The following is a 22,884-nucleotide window of genomic DNA, read 5'->3' as shown; positions in this document are numbered from 1 at the left end:
ACCACCATTTTCCCTACAGAGTATTTAAGATTGAATTGGATTTGGAATCTTTTTATTGATTGTCAATGTGATTAAATAAAAAATGTTGACGAATGTTCTTTTTCAAATTAATGAAAATTACTCCTAAAATTTATTATTATTATTATTATTGAGTTTTGACTCTTTTTTCATCATTGACTTAAAAGAAAATGAGAAAAATCAATGAAAATTTTAAAATATAAATGAAATCAAATGTTTAATTTTTAAAATATTTTAAAAAATTTTAATACTTATAATAAATTTTAGTTTTTCATTAATTTGCTCCTCAAATTTTGTATTAAGTTCTAGTAATTTATAATTTATTTATTTATTTATTATAATTTATATTAAAATATGATAATTACTTGATTATAATTAAAATATAAAAAAATATATTTTTTGTTAATGTATTATGGTTGGTGTTCTCCAGCTTCAACTCTTATTTATTCTCAATTTTCTTATATTTAATAATTTTTTTAATTTTTTCATATATAAAATAGACAAAATAACAAATGAATATTTTCTAATTATATTTATAATATTTTTATATAAAAAAAATAAAACAGAATTTTAAAACAATGGTGGCGATGTTATAACGGTGATCTAAATTTAGAGGGAGCAGTCGCCGGCTGACGGATGATTTTGACCGAAGAAAAGAGTTGCTTGACAGCATCGTGATACACATTGTAGCTTTTGTGGGCGTGCGAAACACGCACAAATAAATAAGAGCTGCTTTGTCCCCCGATGTTTACGCTAAAACAATAAATCTCTTGGTTATCCATTTATCTTTCTTTATGCAATAACAGGATATCAATAATAGAAAAATTATAAATTATGTCTTTTCCTTGTCCAAAGATAAAAATGGAAACTCATTACTTACCATTTCATTCATTTAATTCTAAAAATAGTAAATTCAGTTTTTTTTAATTAGTGTAAATTTACATCAATTAAGATTAATATTAATAAATTTTATAAAAAATTATAATAATTGAGTGTCATATATATTTAATAAATTATATTTTTTTTATAAATAATAGTCATATTAAAAATTTTTACAATGATTAAAAAAATAATTAAATAATTTTATTTTTATAAAATAATATTAATAATTTGTTTAATTATTTTTTTAAAAAAAATTTAAAAAAATAAATATTAATGTGATAAATAATTAATTTAATTAACATGATGATATTAGTTTTAAAAAATTATATAAATATTTATTATATTTTATAAAAATAAAAAGTAAAATTAAAAAAATAGTTAATTTTTTTAATATAAAATTAAAAAAATAATTAATTTTTCTTAATTTTTTAAATGTGTTAGATAATTTTAAATAAAAAAAATTAAATATAATTATTATTTATAAATAAAAAATAAATTATAATTAAATATAATTATAAAAAATATAAATTTATATAATAATAAATTTAATAATTATTAAATTTAATATTTATATTTAATTTATATATTTATTATTTTTATACAAAATCGAGCTTATATTAAATGATGAATTGCATCAAGTGACCTGGATATTCGGAAAACAGTTTTCATGTGTTGTGGGGTGAAATGATCTATTAAAATTAAAAATATTAAATAATTTATTAAAAAGTACTTATTGATGTAATAATAGAGTAGAATATAAAGAAAAAAAATTAAAAAATAAAAAGGAGAAAATAAGAGAGGAGAAGACAGCTGGTCGGCGCTCTCACCCGATGTTTCTCAGCAAGAGCAGCCCTATAATAAAAACAAGAACAAAAACAAGAAGATGAAGAAGATGTAAGGCCTGTTCATAATATTCAAACATTAATAACATAAGAAGATCCATTTCTTCCTTTTAGCTGCAACTCACAGATCATTCCCTCTTCCCCTCCCCCCCCCCACCATCTTCCCTTTCCTTCTATCTCTCTCTCATTTTTAGCTCATTTCAGGTAAGCATATATGCCATGTCTTTTTTTTCCATCCATCATTCCTTACTTCCTTCTTCTTCTTCTTCTTCTGTGATATTTTCTATTTTCTCATCCCTCTTCATATTCTGTTCAATTTTTATAGCAAAGATGTTTTTTTATTGGGAAAATCATAGATGCAATGGATTACAATTCTTTTTAATTTCTGGGTTCCTTCAAAGTAAAGTAGCTGAGAACTGGGGCTGATCTGATCTGGGGAACTTTCTGTTCATGCATGTAGACGGTAGTTGAATTTCTATTGTCTGGTTTCTAAATTTGTGTCTTTGTTTCTTGTTTTGAGTCATTTTTGTCAGTGGTATTGATGAGTAATCATTAAATGAAGAGAAGGCCGTGAGCAAAACTTTGACTGTTTCATGGGCAACACATGCCGCGGATCTTTCAAAGGGAAACTTTATCAGGGCTACACTCAGCCCGAGGAACAATCCACGGCTTCCCATACCAATCGCAATCCTTCCTCTGACAATTCCAACTCTGAACATTCTCCTTCCACCCTCGCTGCTCAAGAATTTTCCAAGGAAAACTCCATAAAGGATAACAATTTACCTATCGTTAGCCCCAAAAAAAAAGATTTAATTATGAGGCGTGGTGTTGATACTCAATCTTATTATGTTTTGGGTCATAAAACTGCAAACATTCGTGATCTTTACACCTTAGGCCGTAAATTAGGACAAGGACAATTTGGGACTACTTATTTATGCATTGAGAATTCTACAGGGATTGAATATGCCTGTAAGTCTATATCCAAGAGGAAATTGATTTCCAAGGAGGATGTTGAGGATGTTCGCAGGGAGATTCAGATAATGCACCATTTGGCTGGTCACAAGAATATTGTAACTATTAAGGGAGCTTATGAGGATTCATTGTACGTGCATATTGTTATGGAGCTTTGCTCTGGCGGAGAATTGTTTGATAGAATCATCCAGAGGGGCCATTATAGTGAGAGGAAAGCAGCTGAATTGACCAAGATTATTGTAGGTGTTGTTGAGTCATGTCATTCACTTGGGGTTATGCATAGAGATCTAAAGCCTGAGAATTTCTTGTTGGTGAACAAGGATGATGACTTTTCACTAAAAGCCATTGATTTTGGACTTTCTGTATTCTTCAAACCAGGTATAAAACTATTTTATGTGATTTCTTTTATTCAAGTCACAACCATACCTAGATGCCAAATGTGCACGTGAGTACTTTTTTGGCCATTTAGTAATTCTTAGTGTATTTTCTGTTCCTAACATTTTATGTTTGATTTTGTTCTTCATTTTGGTTTCTTTTAGTTTGGTGCTGTGCATAAAAAAGAGTGGCAAATTTATGTGATACTTGCTTCTTATCAATAGCCGAAATTAATTTCTTTAGCTTTAGGAATGTGTAGCATCTTGGAACATTTTAAATAACATTGAACTTTAGTGCCCATAACTTTGTATGTGGTTCGCTACTTCAGGTCAAGTTTTCACTGATGTGGTTGGAAGTCCATATTATGTTGCTCCTGAGGTACTCCTCAAGCATTATGGGCCAGAAGCAGATGTATGGACAGCTGGGGTCATATTGTATATATTGCTAAGTGGGGTGCCACCATTTTGGGCAGGTAAGTGTCATTTGTTTTGCTGCTACAACACAAGTTTTAATTTGCTGCACAATCAACTGAAGGTTACATCTTTTTGGGGTTCAGAAACACAGCAAGGAATATTTGATGCGGTGCTGAAGGGATATATTGACTTTGAGTCAGACCCTTGGCCCCTTATATCAGATAGTGCTAAAGATCTTATCCGGAAGATGCTTTGCTCTCAACCTTCAGAACGCTTGACCGCTCATGAAGTGCTATGTATGTCTGACCTAGTATTTGCTTCTTAAATTTTGTTGTCAATATTGAGACATTTAATGTGGATAGGATTGGGGAAGCTGCCTGATCAAATTGATGCTTATTTCTGTGTTATTGTTCCTGTTCACATGCTAGGTAGCACCATGGTTATTTGAAGGATGTATGATGTATTGTCCTGTCTTACGTGTCACTTTGGTGGTTGCACTAGTAAAATTCAGGACTTCTTTTCTGGTCATTCATGCAAAAAGTATCTGAATATTAAGCAACAAGCAATCAAGCATATCTAACAATTAGTCTTCCTTGAATTACGTGCATTTGTTTGTTGGTTGGTTACTGCTCTTTGATAGGCTGCTTATATGCAACTCACTGCTTTTCAATGGGTTAAGTTAATAAGTAGTTAATACAATTCTTTCTGGAAAATTCTGCAAATTTTTGGAAATTAGGATCCAGAACTGCTCTGCTTATGTTGGAATTTATCATATTTATCAATGAAGCTTGCTACCTTCTTGCATTATTAGATTTTTCAACTAAATTCAACATTGATTATCTGTTTGTTTTGTTAGGCCATCCTTGGATTTGTGAAAATGGAGTTGCTCCTGATAGAGCACTGGACGCAGCTGTACTTTCTCGTCTCAAACAATTCTCTGCAATGAATAAATTGAAGAAGATGGCTTTACGGGTAAGTGCATGGATGCCTTGGACACATTCAGATACTTTTAGACGTTTTAGGAGCCAAGTGATGCACTTAATGAAGAATACAATTACTTATCAAATATTAAACTGAAATGTGAATGTATTATGGAATAATGCTGTTTATCTGAAGAAAAAAAAAAAGGTTTTGCATTATTTTCTTTTGACTGGTTTTACATGCAACTCATTTATTCAATTGCACCTTTCAAGCAGTTTGCATTTTAATTCTAAAGCATATTGATACCTTATATTGGCTTTTAGGCTCCTACCGATGCAGAAGGCTTGACCCTATTCTGATTTCTCATACTTGCCTGTTTCATGTTATCAGGTAATAGCTGAGAGTCTTTCTGAGGAGGAGATTGCTGGTTTGCGAGAGATGTTCAAGGCTATGGATACTGATAACAGTGGTGCAATCACATTTGATGAACTAAAAGCTGGCTTGAGAAGATATGGCTCTACCATGAAAGATACAGAAATACGTTATCTTATGGATGCGGTGAGATGTTTGTCAAAGTAGACATTTTCTCATCTGTGTGTGAACATGCTTGGACAGGGCTTAAAAAAAAAAAAAAAAGGAAAACCAACTCCATAGTCCATACATCATCTTCTGAGTGAGCGCATAAAAATAAATTGTTTAAGAAAGTTATACATAAATTGAAGTTGACTATTATCTTGAAATATTTGAATTCTGTATTAATTTATTATATCAAGTTTCATGTCAGTATTGTCTGCCCACAGTTTGCTACAGAGTGTGAATGTTAACTTCAATGGTTTAATCTCAGCAATATTGATTAAAGTTTACATCATTACGTGAAAAAGATGCTTCGTAGTCTGACAGAGATATATGAGAGAACCATTTAAAAATGGAAAAAGTCAATTTGAATGCCACCAAAAAGCAAGTTCTTTTTTTTTGCAGAAAAAAAAGATTGTAAAAAGAAAATGATGATTAGGAAATTTTTTTAGGGGGACAATGCTTGTGATAATGTTTTGTTACTCGAGTTCAAAGATAAGAAGCAAGTGTCCCATTATATTATATACATTTATTTGATGAGCAGAATCTCTTGAATTTAATCATAAAAAACAAATTTTAATTTGAAAGAACTATATATTCATAATTTTAAATCCTGATAAAAACAAGAAATGGAGAATAATCAATTAAACAAAGGTAACATTCAAGCAAAGATAAAGAAGGGAAAGAGAACATACTTCAAGAAAGAGAAAAAGGTTTTATTAATTAGACAAAGAAAAGGGAAAAAAAAAAAAAGAATAGATGCAAAACCATAATTCATAACTTGAATAGCTTTCCTTGATTCTTAGTTTTTCGATTGCCTCTTTCCTCTGTTTTACATTACTATTTATTTATTTATTTACTTTCCTCCAGTTAGACAAGTAGAGCACATTAGGTTAGAGGATGGAAAGAAAAGAAGGGGATAGACCTAAACTAACTTGGAGGAGAGTAGTACAACATGACTTACAAGCGTTACACATTCCCGAGGATTTAACCCAAAATCGTTTAGAGTGGAGAAAGAGAATCCATATAGCCGACCCCAAATTTTTGGGATAAAGGCTTAGTTGAGTTGAGTTGAGTTTTGTTGTCATTGGGGGGCAATTTAACAGCTTGATATGATATAAAAACTTATTTTCATTTTTTGAAGTTTGGGGCCCCATTGCATGGATCCATCCTTGTGTGTCCATTTTACTTTGGTTTGTTTTAATCGCTTTTTTTTTTTTTTTCATTTCCCTTCTATCTTTGCACACAAATTTTAAGATGAAGAGCCTTTTTGTTATCGTCTTTAATATCACGCTAAGTGGATATGATATAATGGTCTGGATTCTTTTTTTAGTCAAATTGCCCTGATTTTGTTTATGCTTTGATACAAGAGTAGTAATGATATATGCAGTTTTTCTGACTGTTGTTCTCATTATAAGTGCAACTACTAGCATATTTGTTATATCATGTACTCAATATGTTCAATCATTTTGTAAATTTCAGGCTGATGTGGACAACAGTGGGACTATTGATTATGGAGAATTTATTGCTGCAACAGTTCATCTTAACAAATTAGAACGAGAGGAACATCTTGTTGCAGCATTCCAATACTTTGATAAGGATGGAAGTGGTTACATCACCGTTGATGAGCTTCAGCAAGCATGTGCAGAACATAACATGACTGATGTTTTCCTTGAAGATATAATCAGAGAAGTTGATCAAGATAATGTAAGTCATAAATGTGTTGATGGAGTCTCATTGTTAATAATTTCCATTTATATTACATTATATGAAGATTTGTAAATTTGAGGTCCTTTGTAAATTTGTTCTTTTGGACATCAGATGTGGAGTTCAATAAGGTTACAGAGGAACAAAGCTTAGTATAGAACATTGAGTTGGCTGGCATTTATTCAATGTGGCACTAGCTATCTCTTAATAATTTTTTTGTGTTCATAAGTTGTTGGCTGTTAAAACCACCACTTTTGAATTTCTAGCCCTATTCCATGCTATTTATGCTGTCCATTTATCCAAGAATGAAAAAAGGAATGTGGCATGTTAAGGGTTGGCTTTCTTGTTGATTTATAATATATTTTGAATCTTCTGAGGAGGATTCTGTAAGTCTTGTTATCAAAGCTTTTCTAGGATGGAAAATGATAGTTGGGCCGGTGGATCTTATTTGCACTCCATTTACCCCCTATTTTGTTTTGTTTTTTTTTTTTTTTTTTGCTATGAACTTCATCTCTTGTGGTGTGTGTTTTTTCAGGATGGAAGGATTGATTATGGTGAATTTGTTGCCATGATGCAAAAAGGCAATGCTGGGATTGGTAGACGAACTATGAGAAACAGTCTGAATATGAGCATGAGAGATGCACCAGGTGCTCAATAGCTTGCAATTGCGCGTCATGTACAGGTATCTTTCAGTTTTTGGATTTCTGATTACTCCAGTTTTTCCAGTTTCTTAATCGGTGAAATCTTCTCCAAGGAATAACTTCTAAGATACATTTTATAATTACGGCACATTAGAGGCTTGAAAAGAAGATAAACGCTTCAATTGAATTAGTAATTGATTCTAATCAACATTTTAGACTAGCTTTTTGAGTTTAAAATTCTGGTCTCGACTCTTCTAGGTTTGTGAAGATTAAATATCAAAAATGAAAAGTCTAATTGTGAAGATTAAATATCAAAAATGAGAAGTCTAAGTTTCTGTAGTTGTTTTCAACTATAATCACTGAGAAACTACTGGTTAAGACCGTGTTGCCAAATCCTCTTGCTGAGCTGACAATTCAGTCAGGTAACTAACCAATAATAAAGTGGGAAATATATAATTCTTTCTCGATATTCTCCATCTTATACTGATTGGGTCACCGTGAAACAATTACTTGTCTCTATCTTTCTCTCTTCATTATCTTCATATTTCACCAACTGCTATCAAAGACTGGCATCCTTTGAGAAGCAACAGTTGCAACTGTCATTCTGTTTATTCCATGATTATTACCTTTTACCCATGCCAATTCATTAATCTTGGAAATCCACTCAGAAATTAACACCTGATATATATATATTGAATAGAAAGAAGAAAAGCCCTGTAAAAGATTGAACAATGCCAAATTCGCTATTAATATTTCTTGCTCATTGGTAACGGTTAACCGATGCAAAAAAAAAAAAAAGTGGGTAATATTCTTGTGCAAGATTGCCTATACACTGTGAACTGACAATTTAGTTAGCCAGCTGGTCTTTTTCTATTGATTAGTCATCTGCAGTTCTGCAGAGACTGCCCATCTAGTCATGCTGAGCTTGTAGGCTGACAGTCTGGTCCTAGCTAACAATTTCTCAATCCTTTCAAGGACTCTCCCTGCATGTAAATTGCTGGGAAATACTCTTATCTGGATTTAATACTGAAACTATAATTGAATTTGTAAGACTTTTTCAGGTTTTTTTTTTTTAGATTGTAGTATCAAGCATTAAAATTAATCATGCTTTTCTGTCAGAACAGTCTAATGTGTTGTGTGCCTAGTTATTTGATATCCACTTGCAATCCCATGTTCTGACTTCTGATATGGAAGTTTCTGTTTCAGAATGATTAATCTCCATGCCTAATTATATGATAAGAACTTGTACTGCTGCTGTCTGAACTTAACATTGGCAGGCTATACAGCAAAGCTGGAAGAGGAGGGCGATGAGAAGAGATTTTGTTTCCTTCCTTCCTCCAGGCACAAGATTTGGGTTTCAGATGTTATGTGCTCAAGCATTTGTTCAGATATGCATTTTATATTGCTTTATGACTGAGGAAAAATCATTCTAAGCTTTGTAAACTTTTCAAGTGTGAGGTGTTTAGCTGTTCCAGATTGCCAATTTATTTTATGGTGTTTTTGTTTTGAGGCTTTCTTTATATTGATTTTGGAGGCAATCTTTAGTTCATTTGTTGCTAGTGCTTGGCATGTATGTAAAAAGCCTTGACGATATGCTAGTGCTTGGGGTTGGGCCTACCTCTACCAATTATAAAAGCGTTGGGTGATGAATTGTCAAATAGACTAAACATTGAATTCCTTAGTACAGGATACGTTTCAGCTGGTACAAGGATCTGACTATTTTGATTAATAAATTCTAATTCACTGTGCATTATTTAAAGGATTTGTTGTGTATGAATAAACAATTAGAGGAATTCTTGCCTAGTATGAGTGCTTGTTCTCACTGGAAATAAATTGGTGTGTATTCCATGTGGAATCCCCCATTTTATTTATAGAGATAACGTAACCTCGTAATTGATATTTTCATGCAAATTTATTAGACAAGACTTTGAGCTTGTCCATTCCATCACATAAGACTCAACTGATGTCTTAGGAAAGAAGCACAGCAACTGTACTAAGTTTTTGTGCCTTAGTACCAGTACAGCATGTTAAGAGTGTACTATCTTTAACATTTGGAAGCACACAAAACATCAGCCATTGGATTTGTACCGTTCACCATATCAAATGACAACTGTGTGTGTGCACATAATAAGTTTCATTAAAAAAATTTTTGAGGTGAAAGAATGTAGAATAAATATTCCAAAGTTTCTAACTTACCTGTATTTGAAATAATGTAATTGGGTTAGACAAACGACAAGGACAGGCGATAACATAGAACACTTCAAATTAACTGTATTCCATTATATTGTCTTCTATAACTGAAAAATATATATGATGAACACATATACATTACAATTCCCTATACTTGGCCTGAACAACAATCCACATCTATGCCAAATCTGTAAATTATTCAAGCTAAGTTGATTGGTTATTACTAACTAGACACCCTGTGAAGTTGCAGTTTCTCCTGCTATTGAAATTTCCTGCCAAAAAAAAAGGTAATGTCAGCACAAGTGCCTTGCCCTCTTTTCAGCATTATGTATTTGACCAAAAAGAAAGCATGATGATGACCAAACATGTAACACAAACTAAAATATAGGATAAAAGTTCAAAAGATAGATTAAAAGGATCCAAGTGCTTCACTCGTATTTGTGACACTGCCTAAGGAGAAAAAAGAAAGAAAAAAGACTAACTGGTCATTGTTTGCATGCCAGGAAAGAAAAGTATCCATGAGCTCAAAATTCAGGAGATTTGGCTTTCATTCCACTCCAAGCTGCTTGTGATGGGATATTCATACCCTCTACTCTTATTCAACTGCACAATCAACAAATTGGAAAAAGAAAAGAAGAGGGGAGGGGGGGTGGTTTGGTGGTGGGAGGGCGTGTTTATAGGGCTTAAACCTAGTTCAACTCAACTAAGCCTTTATTTCAAAAATTTGAGGTTGGCTATATGAATTCTCTTTCTCCACTTTGGGTTAAATCCTCGGAAATGTGTAATGCTTCTAGGTCATATTATACTACTCTCCTCCAAATCAGTTTAGGTTTACCCCTTTTTTTCTTTCTATCCTCTAACCTAATGTGCTCTACATAACCAAACCATCTCAATCTCCCTTCTCTCAATTTATCATCAATTGGCATCACTCATACCTTTTCTCTAATAGTCTTATTACGGACTTTATCTAGTTTAGTATCGCCATTCATCCACCTTAACATTCTCATCTCCGCAACTCTTATCTTAGACACAGACGACTCTTTCAGTGTCCAACACTCACTACCATATAACATGGCCAGTCGTATGGCTGTATGGTAAAATTTTCCTTTTAACTTATTGAGAATCTTGCGATCACATAAAACTCCCGTGACATTTCTCCACTTCAACCATCCAGCTTTAATCCTATGACTAACATCCTCCTCACATCTCCCATCTACTTGAAGGATTAAACCGAGATATTTAAAGTAATTACTTTGGGGCAGTACCACTCCATTCAAACTAACTCATTCCCTATCACCCATCACCAAAAACTCATTCAACAAAACCACCACCAGATTTGCAGGTTTGGTTGTCAGCCCATCTCCAATGTCCAAAAACCTTTTTTTTCAAAAAAAAAAAAAATTCAACATCAGATGTCAATTAAATCTTATAAAACCCTTGCCACTGTATTGTCCCAGCACTTCAATCTCACTAGAACATCATTTAAATTACCTTGCAACAATGAGTTGGAACATTGTTTTGTTAAGTCATAAATAATGCCTTTATCACCAACCAATGAGACTACACAAAATGGGCCTTTCTTTATGGGTCAGTCAACTGACAACATTTAGCACAACTCCAAACTCCAAAATCTTGTGATAATTTTGTCAACTTTCATCTCATGATTCATGAGCATTTGACATATCTTGGAATAAATGTTGCTTGTAGTTACTCAACTTTGTATGGAACTTCAATGTGATAACTATACTTGAAGTTCAACTTTCATTCACTGAGGCCTTTCAGGGAGTGTTTGATCAAATGCTGCCAGAAATCAGAGGTGGAAACTTGTTGGAAATCCACCTAATGGTTTTAAAGCCTTACCATTGATGTGTGTGTGTGTGTGTGTGTGTGTATTGTTGAGAAGGGACTTGACTAGCTAATGGTTCAAGTGAATGCCCATCAGAACACTTGATTCCAAATAAAGGCTGTCAAGAGTTCCTGCTGTTGCAATCCAAAATGCTCTGCAAGCCCTTAGCCCATTCTGCTTACCGCCTCCCTATGTCCTTTTAACCCCCTAAAGCAAGATTACAAAGTTAAGATTAATCTGCATCAACTTGTTTTAAAGGATGTGACTGTATCCAGCAGTACAATTCAACACCTTCAAATCAAATCCATCAACATGTACTGCACTGACCGGCCTTCAGTGAGACATTTGATGGAAAAACAAAGTGATTCTTGTTTCCTAAGAAAGGGATTTATATTCCAAGTCATGTGCTCCTTTCAATGGGGAAAAAGACAATAACACCTATATTTGAAATTTCACAAGCTAATGGCTTTGAGGAGAAAAACACAGAAATCAATTACTAGGCATCTTGGAGAACTCCAGTTTAGCGTATAATTTAAGCTACAAGATAAATATTTTCTTTTGCAGACATGGTCAAAACTTATGAGAAGAAAGTAGAGAAGGGAAGCAGATATATGTAGAATTCCATGAAGAAGATGGCTTTCAGACAAAAGGTAGTAGTTATCATGAATTCCTAATATCAGAAGACTTGAGGCCTTCATTTAAAAGGCTGTGGTTGTGGAGAAAGAGGGCATACTTATTGGCATGGCCTAAGTAAAATATCATTGTGGTTGTCTAGCCAACAATAGTCAAAGTCCAAAGAAGATGAGATGTGATGACCACTATCCTCCCTATTGATTTCCTAGTTGCTTGATTTAATCCTATGCGACTTTCTCATGTTCAAGGAGGGGGAGTCTGATGCTGTCTATAGACTCAAAGCCTATTTCAGTCAAAGGGACCTCTTTGCAATCTTATTCTTCTTAATAAGATTCTAATAAACATTGTAAATTTATATTTTTAGTGGGTCATTTAATAGTTTTCTATTTTGTTTCTTTAACAGGAAAACAGTCTCTACAGGCTTAACCAGTTTTCACAGAATAAGATTAATTTGGATGCAAGAACCTAGAGTTCTACATCAATTGGCTCAAACACAACTAAGAAATTTTATGCTCCAACGAATTATTCTCTGTGATAAATAAGTAGTCCAACATCAACCAATTTACTCAACCCTTAGCACTCCACTAATTCCTGATGAATGATTACTAGATGTTATATTAATATTTTAAAACCAGTGCAGTCTAGCACTCTAACTAGAATCAAGAGCAAATAAGTAACATAACAATATTAACTCACCTTCAACTTCGCATTGCTTGAGAAGATGCATCTTGATGTTACAGCACATCCATGGTCAAATAGCCATCCTACCTCACAGCAAGTTTCACCATCTTTGCTTACTTTTAGTGAACACCACAATTGCTTGGGAAGCAATATCAGATCACGATCATCTCTTACTAACTTCTGCACACTGTTACCTTTTAATTCTTGAAGGAAGCCCTGGTTCAGTAAAGAGGAGTTTAGAATTTAGTAATCAAGACTGACAATAAACAGGATTCATTCAACAAAGCTTACTGAATGCTTATAATTACTTCTGAGATGGTGACCATGACATGTTAGGTGGAGAAACCAAAGTCAAAACAGTGTGCAAGATGTACATCAGAGTACATTATGTGATTTATTCTTCCAATGGATTAATAAATGAACCCTCAAACATTCCTGGGAAGAAAAAGATGAGAAAAGAAATAAAGGTTTCAAAAAGTCATGTTGTAGAAAACCCTTGGCAGTTTAGGTTATATAGCTAAAAACAAACCATTCATTTCTTCCCAAATGTGACTATTTTAGCTATTACAAGTTCCTTAAGATGTTTTTGAAACTAAAGTCACATATATTTCTACTTTATTGTCCTAAGATTAAAAATTAAAAAAAATGTTCAACCCAACTAGGCTTAGTCAGTTAGTCCCAAATTAGTTAGCATAAATAAATAACTAAACGTTAAAAAAAAATTCAAACTGATTCATTGTGATATCCAGCACTTTATTGAAATTGGATAGCTATGGATGAGTATCTCAAAAAAAAAAAAAAAAAAAAAAAAGAAGAAGAAACAGAACCGAAGCTCCCTCACTCACAGTTTGAGAAGTACAAAAATTGGCAACACCTCTGGATCCCTGCCAATGTCCTACAATTTGAGAAGCTTCCAAAGCAGCAGTAGAAGCAAATGCAGAATTTAGGATTGCACATCCACCTAGTTGGTCACCATCTCTAAATGGTCCATACCAATGCTCAACAAAAACCCTAATATTCTTTAATATCATCTTTGCATTGTCTGCTTGAATAACTTGAATTATTCTCACTCGGGACTCCCTGTCTTGAGGATTTATCAAGCAATGTTCCACCTCCAATTGTTTCTCAATTGGCCAAACAGCCACATAACACCCATTAGATTGATAAGCAAAGGCATAAACTTTATTATCTGCACTTCCAACGCTCCTCTCATCAATGGTATACCGAGTTGCAGCATCGGCTTCACATCCAACGGTGGGAAGTAATTTGATGGTTTTCTGGGTCAAAAGAAGGTCCTCTGGTTGAGCAAGTGTCGGGCACTGAGTCTGCCAATCATAAACCTTGACTTCCCATTCCCTAAAAGCTTCAGGCACCACTGATTCAGGAAGTTCGATTGGGCTTCCTTGAGGAGTGAAGTCTGCTCCAAATCCATCCCATTCACCAGACACATTTCTAGCGAATTCAGACCATCCTGATGCTACAGCAGAGAAGACAACAGCACATGAGAAGAGAAGATTAGAGATGAAAGATTTTGTGAAAGTGGAAACAGGAAAATGGGTAATTGGAGCTTACTGGTGGTGGGGGTGGTGGAGACACCACCTGAAACGGCGGTGGACTTGGCGACGCAAGAGAAGGGAGTGAGTGGAAGGTTATAGTGATAGTGAACGTTTGATTGGAAATTGATGGTTTTAGAATTGGATCGAAGCTTTAAAAATGGTAAACTGATAGGTATTGGGATTCCGTTTTGTACGATTACTCTGTTGCCTATTACTGCCATTTGCTGTTCTCTCTGAGGAACAATGACAAGAAATGAGAAGAAGATGAGCAAGCGGGAACCAACGGTTTTGGATTCTGCTATGAAATGGGAAGTAAAAAATGAAACAGAAAGAAATAATATGGAATATTCTTTTCATTAATTGGTAATTTAGTGCAAAGTTGCTTAAATTTATTAGAGATTGTTTCACTTATGTTATGAAAATTAACTCATGAATAATCCGAATGAGTTTATAGCCCTTAACCAGTTAATATGTTTAGTAAAAAAATAATTTATAATTATAATTATTATTAAAATAATTAAAAATAATATTAAATTAAATTTATAATAAAATTTTAAAAATAAAATAATAATAATATAATTAAATATTTAATTAAATTATGTTATAAATATATAAATATTAAATTAAAAGTCAAGTTTTCAACTTATTTTTTTGTTTATAACATTAATTTATAAATTTAAAAATTATATACATTTAAAAATTATTATAAATAAACACATTAACTTATTTTTAGAATTTATAAATAGATCAACTTAGAAGTTAATCTCCTTTTAATATATAAAAAATATATTTTCTAAGAAAATATTAAATGTATTTAAGTATTAAATTTTAAAATTATTTATACTCACATAAATATAATTTTTTTATACTATATAATTTACTTAAAACATACACTTCATCTTTTTAATTTCAAAATTTCATGATTTCATTCATTATTTTAATAAAAAAAATCGTTATGTCACATGAAAAAAATTAAAATATATTAATATTTTTATGAATTGTTAAAAAAATCATAAAGTAAAAAAAAATACCTATAAATTACAAGTAAAATACTTTTGATTTTGATTAATTTATATAAAATTGCAAAAAAAAAATAAAAATAATTTTACCCTGTTAAAATTTTGGTCACAACCTAAATAAAATAATCATTTAATATCTTCAAACTAACTTGATTAAATTCATTTTCTAATAATTTTAAAGACACACTATACATTGATTCAATATATTTAAAATTTTAAAATATATTGAATCCAACTCTTTTTTTGCAAAGGTATAGGGAGATTGGGGTACTCAAAATTGATGTTCATTAAGTTTGAGTTATGCCATTAGCTAAAAAAATTAAGTTAATTCTAGAAGAAAAAATCTTAATTTCAATAACTACCCCTTTTCCAATTAGCCATTTCCACGAGGGTGGCAATGATAGAGTACTACGAAAATTATTCTACATGAATTTGAACTCGATTAATATTATTAAAATTCGAATACGTTTCAAATTTGATTGTTCCTGTATTCTCAATTACTTGAACTAATTTCAAATTCGATTATTATTATTCGTAAAATATTTAAATTCGTTTAATTTTATATATTTTAATTAATAATTTACATAAAAAATTATTTTTATTAATAATTATATTTTAAAATTTTAATAATTTTGTATAAAATAAAATATATAAAAATTTATAAATATTATTATAAAAAATTATTTTATATTTAATTAATCATTTGTACAAACAAATTTAAGTAACAAATACTTAACTTGAACTGCCATTAATATTATTTTTCACATTCGAACCCATCCCAAACTCGATTATATACTACTAAAACCTATACTATTAAAATTTAATCAAATGGGATATCCACAAAAATCCGATCCACTCCCTAATTTCCATCCTTCGTAATTCTCTCTATTAATGCATTATCTCCCTCCTTTTACCAAAAGAATTATTCAGTGTTGTCAAAACACATATTCCATTTTTTATAAATACTTATTCTTGTCCCCCTATAAATAAATAAAAAAAATTCTGTATCTAATGAAACATTATATTTTAATACTCTTATAACTTTCTATACCTCCTCCTTTACTTTTACCATCTTTCCAACCTTTAGAGAAAGAGATATTGTGCGTGAGTAGAGAATAATTTGAAAAAAAAAAGATTAATAATAATAAATTATTATTTAATTTTAATTAATTTAGGTCAATTTTCTAAATAAATTAATTAAAATTAAAAGATTATAGTAAAATCCAAAAAGTTTATAAAGTCAGATTTTTGTTTTGTGCATTAGAATTTTTGATATTATAAGAGAAAGTTGTAATAAAAGTAAATGAAATTCAATGATAATAATTAATGAGAATTTTTTAAAACTATAAAAAATCATTAAAATAAATAAAAATGCTAAGGTCTCATTAGCCTAAAATGCAACAAGCAACACCATTCCCTATTTTCCCTTATCCACATTATTATGATTTGTCTTTATGTTCCTTTTTTAAACTCAATTATTACCTAGATTTTTCTTATTAATGTAACACCCCCTTATTTGATTTACAGTGTAAACGAGCAAAAAAATATCACATCATGTATCAAAGCACCTAATCTTGTCCTATTCAATTGATGATCAATTTAAATCCCTCATAATTTAATTAAAGAAATTTTAAATGAAAAACTATAAGAGTTTCATCGTATTTTTAACATTTTACCTGTTAAAGAATTGCCCTGTTCAAATCATCTACATGGGAAGTCTCAAATTTAAAATAGTTTCAACATCACAATTCATATTCCCTTTTTTAATCACATCTATTTCTATATATAAATTTCTTTCATTACATTCATTTACAAAATGTATATATTTATCATACATCCCAAAATTTAATTACAACTGTGTTTGATTTCAATACACATAATATAGCATTATTGTGGGCCAATAATCTATACCAAAATGATGTGCTGAGATGACGAAGACTACTACTGCAGATCCAATCAAAATGCCTATCCAACATCTATCGAGTCTTATTGTCTAGACCTGCGCAAGGAGAAGCTATCACGCTAAGCATTTTTACTTAGTGGTGCACTAGCATAATGAAAATACCATATACAAATAAAAATAATTTCATGCTTATAAGAAATAAGAAAATGCATATTTAAATATTTATAAATTATTTTAAGGAGAATATAAAATTTATAGCATCAAAATTTTTGTAGTCATCTCATATGTTTAACTACATAACTAATTAGATACCTTTCACAATATTTTGCTCTTATTTTCTCATATTTCCATATTTTTAAGATCTTTGGATATATTTAATTTCATATGATCTTTCTTTTTCCTTTTTTCAATATTCAACTTTCTTAGTTGAGTTTGGTGTCCAAAGTAACCTTTAACAAGACTGTCTATACGCAAGTTTTACTGACACTAGACACTCGATAACTTGGACCATCATACCATCGGACATATCGGTGCTTGCCGAGTATGCAATATAGTTAGGCATAAAAGCCATAGAATAATCATATTTGTAACACCCCTAAGTTCGGTAGTGCGTTCTGCTGTTCCGGTGACCAGTGCTGTCCGGACAGCTAGGATGCCTAGAACTACACTTCAATATGAGTGAGGAGACATAAAATAATGAAATACAAGAAAAGAAAATACAAGAAAAACAAAGGAAAAATAATAGCAAAGAAATGTGATCAAGTTAAGCGAGCCGGGAAACCTAGCGATGGGTGACCGCACCGGGAAGTCACGGCGTGGACCGTTGACTAGCCCTAGACTGCGGGGAACCCTGAAAAATATTTTTAGGACTTAAATAGACCCTTATTGAAGAATAAATATCATTAGAAAGATCAAAGAAAAATTAAATAATTAGTACAAAGAAAAGTGAGAAATCGAAAAACAGACAAAACCCAGTGTTACCGAAAAATTGGGAATGCAACCCAAACAGGGGCTTTATGGTCATTTGACATCCCGAGGTGTCTTTTGACCTAAATGTCCATTAAAAATAAATAATATTACACTTAGAAAATAAAATGAAAAATTAATTTAGTGGTACCTAAAGTAAATAGTGAGAATTAAGGGTTTAATGTGGGATTAAGTGAAAGTTTAACATATTATATGATTAAGTGAGTGAGTGGGCCACTAAAGGAATAAACTAAGAGTTAAGTGGGACATGTGTACACCTAAAATGCAATCAGAAACTTCATCTTCTCCAAATGCTCCATCCATGCCGAATTGAAGGAAAAGGAAAACTGCATGGCCATTTTCTTCAAGCTCACTTAACACCCTCCATTTCAACTCCAATCACTTAGGTTCCTTCATCAAAAATTGTCTACACATCATAAGGAAGAGCTTGATACCAAATTTGAGAAGTTTAATCAAGGTTTGGCAAGTTCCAACCATAAGGTAAGTTTACATTTTTGAACTTTGCTTTGTTAAACTTTGTGTGCATGTTATGGGTGTTGGTTTTGTGAAGGAAATTTTTAAGTTTGAAGAGTTATTGAGATATCCATTTTTGGGCAGCCATGTAGTCATGTAATTGATGAAATAATTGTGCATATATTTGATGAGAAATGATGTTGATCATGATGATTTAATAACCTAGTGAATTACTTCACATGTATATGGTGAATTTTGCACTTGGAATGGGATTTAATGAATTGTAGGACACTTTGGTGTTGAAGGACAATTTCGGCAGCCTTGAAACTCTTGGATAAGTGTATGTGTTCATGAAGATATGGGCAGAATTATGGCATTAAGGATTGAAGGATATGTGTATGAAATTGTTGTGTAAAGTGTATGTAAAAACTAGTGATATTTATGTGTATGTGTAATGGTATTTGAACTTTGGGAATTAGAGTTATATTTGGTATGTTGAGAATAATTGTAATCTGCCCAAAGTGATGTTAATGTAAAGTAATATATAGTTTTGATAATGTACCAAAACAGATTTGGTAGGGAAGTAAACATATTACAAGGTAAATGTGTGTAATTGATGTATGTTAAGCAAAGTAACCAAGGGCAGTGTACATTTTAGCCAATAAGTTTAAATGTGTAACCTCAATTAGTATGAGACCAATTGGAGGTGGAACTAGGCACAAAATGTGCCAACTTTCATTGACAAAACATACCAAAATTCTGCTTGCAAGGTGACCTAAGAAAATGACCAATTCGGATTAGGTACAATTAGGACCTGAAAAATGACCAATTGGGCAGCAGTGAGTGTTTAGGCCATAACTCACTCAAAACAGGTCCAATTGACCTGAAATTTTAACCATGAATAGTTAAGACCCATACCTACAAGTCTTATGAAGACACCAAAGCCCAGAAATGACCATAAGCTCAAAAAGCTTGCACAAGTTCGGGTCCAAAAACTGGCCGAACCAAAGTTGACCAAATTGACCTAATTTGATATTAATTGACCAGCAATAGTATAATGACCATAACTTGGTCTACTTAACTCGGATTGACCTAAAATTTTGCCCCGCGTGCAATAAGACATAGATCTACAAGTTTGTAGTTTTGACCAAAACCCGAAAACCGAGGGAACTAGGTCGTCCGGTTAGGTCAAACTAGTATCCCGGAATCCAGCAAATTGTAAGAAAATGCACTAAACAAGGAAATGAGTTTGGTAAAATGTACCAACCCTAAAACCCTATCGAATGTGACATATTAAGGACACCAAAACCTAATTTACCTTAAACGCATTGAGGGTCGGTATATTAGGTAATTGAGCAAATAATAGCCTTCAGTGAATTACTTATCGAACATTATCGTTAGAGACAGTTTAATTTAATCAAACACTTCAAATTGTGTTTCTTACCAAAGACTGAAAAGGAAGGAAACACTGAGTCCAGAGACAATTATCAGAGGTTTGTGCACAACTAGTTTTTAACTGATTTTGTTTTGAATATTTCATATGATTAAATGACATATTTTTCTTATGTATTATGTTTAACAAGCATTGGATTTAATTCAATGATTATTGAAAATTGTTATAGTATGTATGAATTTAGCTTTGTGAAATGGTATTTCCACAAGTATTAAGCATTATTATGGATTGAATAAATTATGTTTTGGAAAATTGTGATAGAACATGTTTTGAATTGTGATGGTAATTTTCAGGGAAAATGCAAATTTATGATTTGAATTGTGATAAGCATAAAAATTATTGGATATTGGAATTGAATTTGAATCGAATTATATTGTGATTTATGCTCACTAAATGGATTGTAATATTGTTTTATATCTCACTATAGATGCTTGACTAGGTTATTACCCGTCTCTCTCATTTGTTGAGAAGACAATGGAGTTAGTTGTGTTTTGATTACCATAGCTTAGATTTTCCTCTGATTTGATGTTAGATCTAAGTTTAATTTATCGTTATGGCCCTTGCGGAAGATTCATTATTGTGATGGTACTGTGCACGATGATTCGACCTCCCCGACCATAGGGAGTTAGAATCTGATTCGACCTCCTCGACCATAGGGAGTTAGAATCACATCGAATATGGCCCTTTCGAATTAGTCTTGCATAGTTAGTGAGATAAAGATTGATTTTTGAGATACAACATGGTTTTTGAGATACATAATGATTTTTGAGATACATAATGGCTTTTGAATGGTAAGGAATTGTGATTTCAATTATGGTTTATGTATAATTGATTTTGTTAGAATTACTTAAATGGTTAGTCATGATTTGATAAATTAAATTTTGTGATCAAAGTCATTTATACAAATGATTTACATTATTGGCAATGAATATTTTGAGTTTTGGAATTTGATGAGTATTCAGATTTCCAAATTATTTACTGTAAATTTTGTCAATGTATATTGTACTATGTTCTAAATTATAGTTGTGCACGTTCACCACTCAATGATAGCTTTGTATCTCAGTAAGAAGAGCGTAGAGCAGTGAGTAAATTTCTTTGAAGATACATATTCAGATCAGCCCCAGGTATATCATAGGTATACCCATGTACATAGGTTTTGATGTATGCATGTAATAATATGTATGTAAATTATTTGAGCAGTTGTATAGAAACTCTTGTAAAATATTTTGATATGTAATTAAATGTAAATTATTGTAAATGTAAATTTGAGATTTCATTTACTTGAATAGTTTTGTATTATATTTCTTGTATCTCAGTCTTTGAAAAATCACTGCGGATTTGAGTTGAGAAAAATGTTGTGTTGAGAAATATGTTGGAGTTGAGATTTGTATATACATATTGAAGTGCTTTTTACAGGTTTTCTGAAGAACTGTTTTATCCAAAATACAGATGGCACTCTGTCAAAATTTTTACAGAAATTCCAAATAATTTAAATGTGTTAGTTCTATCACTTCAATTCAAAAAGATTTTTAACACCTGTAAACAGTGCTCACCACTATAAAGAAGTAAGAAAAGTTTTTAAAATCCCTTGTAGTGTATTTAATGGGTTATCAGTAGACGGAGTTGGTAATTCATTAGGTATACTACGGGATCATGTTATGCCTTACAGAGGGGTAGGGTGTGACAATATTTGACACTCAATGCTTGCCAATGATCATTCAAAGAAATCATAAATAAAGGATAACCATATCGGACACTCGGTGCCTGCCAATGGTATTCGAGCATAGAAGCAATGGGCAGTATTGCTAATCTCATCCCTTCTTGGCATGCCAATCTATCTAACCCATTCACTACTGTCTACGCATACTCAGGCTAATTTATTATCATTAGCAACTCAAGGTTCTCATTATTTCATCATTTAGTTACCATTCTTTCATAATTCCTTCATAATTTCACTCATCATGGGAAACATAGGTCCCAAACACAATTTCAGATGCCATTCATACTTAACATGCCATTGGCATTCATTACAATTTACATCTTAAACAATTATACTTACATTTTATAAATTCCAGATTTGGTACCTTAACTTCATTAATAGATTTGGCCAAGTTGCAGCAGGAATTAGGCCATACCTTCTTCATGAGAATTGTAAATCTATATTTTATGTTTATTTTAGATTTAAAATTATTTAATTTGCATTTGTGTAGCTTGAGTTATGGCCATTTTGCCAAATTTATTCAGGTGACAATTTTTCAGTTTTCAGGTTACTTTCAGAATTCAGGCAGATTTCTGGACTCACTTTGTCAAGCAAATTTGGATAGGTTACAATCATAATTTAGCATCATGGTCTTCATATGAATTATTTTATTGTGTCTCAGAATTACACAGGTTTAAGAATTACTCAATTTAGAGTTCTGTAAAGTAAGTTATGCTCAATTTAGTGTGTACTATTTATTTAATCATTTTTTAGGGTTTCAGATTTGCATTTTCGAATTCCAACCCTAATTCATGTATCTTCTAATCAGTTTCAGGTCAAGTGCTCTTCATGATAATTATTCCTCTATGTCATAGCTCTCCAACAAGACAAAATGTACCTCATTTGAAATTATATACAATAAGTTATGTCTAAGTAAATAGGACATGTTCATGTACATTCTTTACTAATCGCAGGACAGGGCCTGAGCAGTTTTTGGAGCCCAGATTTGAACCTATTACAAACAGAATTTGTCATTTTGTTCTTCAGGAAAATTATTCCTTTATGTCTTACCGTTTCAACAAATCAAGAATCACTTCATTTTGAGTTTCCTAGGGTGAGT

At 31.8% G+C, this 22,884-nt stretch overlaps 2 protein-coding genes across 7 annotated transcripts; one reads left to right on the top strand and one right to left on the bottom strand.

The window, feature by feature from the left end:
* The first annotated feature begins 1,655 nt into the window (after positions 1 to 1,655).
* Positions 1,656 to 9,103, top strand: LOC110632252 (calcium-dependent protein kinase 4). Of its 6 annotated transcripts, none has more exons than XM_058137259.1 (9): positions 1,658 to 1,794; positions 2,263 to 3,092; positions 3,418 to 3,561; positions 3,646 to 3,798; positions 4,359 to 4,474; positions 4,814 to 4,981; positions 6,479 to 6,703; positions 7,239 to 7,385; positions 8,622 to 9,103. In XM_058137259.1, exons 2-8 carry the CDS (start codon positions 2,336 to 2,338, stop codon positions 7,359 to 7,361), a joined length of 1,686 nt encoding a protein of 561 aa, XP_057993242.1. In that variant the 5' UTR covers positions 1,658 to 1,794; positions 2,263 to 2,335; the 3' UTR covers positions 7,362 to 7,385; positions 8,622 to 9,103. The 6 variants fall into 6 exon arrangements, with proteins under 6 accessions (XP_021636098.2, XP_057993242.1, XP_021636097.2 ...); XM_021780408.2 differs by having other exon boundaries at positions 1,682 to 1,946; XM_058137260.1 differs by having other exon boundaries at positions 1,685 to 1,946; positions 2,697 to 3,092.
* A 500-nt stretch (positions 9,104 to 9,603) lies between these two features.
* Positions 9,604 to 14,580, bottom strand: LOC110632251 (uncharacterized). The gene is made up of 4 exons (XM_021780402.2): positions 14,267 to 14,580; positions 13,540 to 14,171; positions 12,710 to 12,910; positions 9,604 to 9,806 (listed from the first exon to the last, which is right to left on the bottom strand). The coding sequence occupies exons 1-4, from the start codon at positions 14,469 to 14,471 to the stop codon at positions 9,762 to 9,764; spliced, it is 1,083 nt and encodes a 360-aa protein (XP_021636094.2). The 5' UTR covers positions 14,472 to 14,580; the 3' UTR covers positions 9,604 to 9,761.
* Positions 14,581 to 22,884: the final 8,304 nt, after the last annotated feature.

The sequence above is a fragment of the Hevea brasiliensis genome, chromosome 15 (genome assembly GCF_030052815.1).
Source record: "Hevea brasiliensis isolate MT/VB/25A 57/8 chromosome 15, ASM3005281v1, whole genome shotgun sequence".
Taxonomy (NCBI): domain Eukaryota; kingdom Viridiplantae; phylum Streptophyta; class Magnoliopsida; order Malpighiales; family Euphorbiaceae; genus Hevea; species Hevea brasiliensis.
The sequence above is the reverse complement of the archived record's forward strand: the minus strand, read 5'-3'. Positions and strand labels throughout refer to the sequence as shown.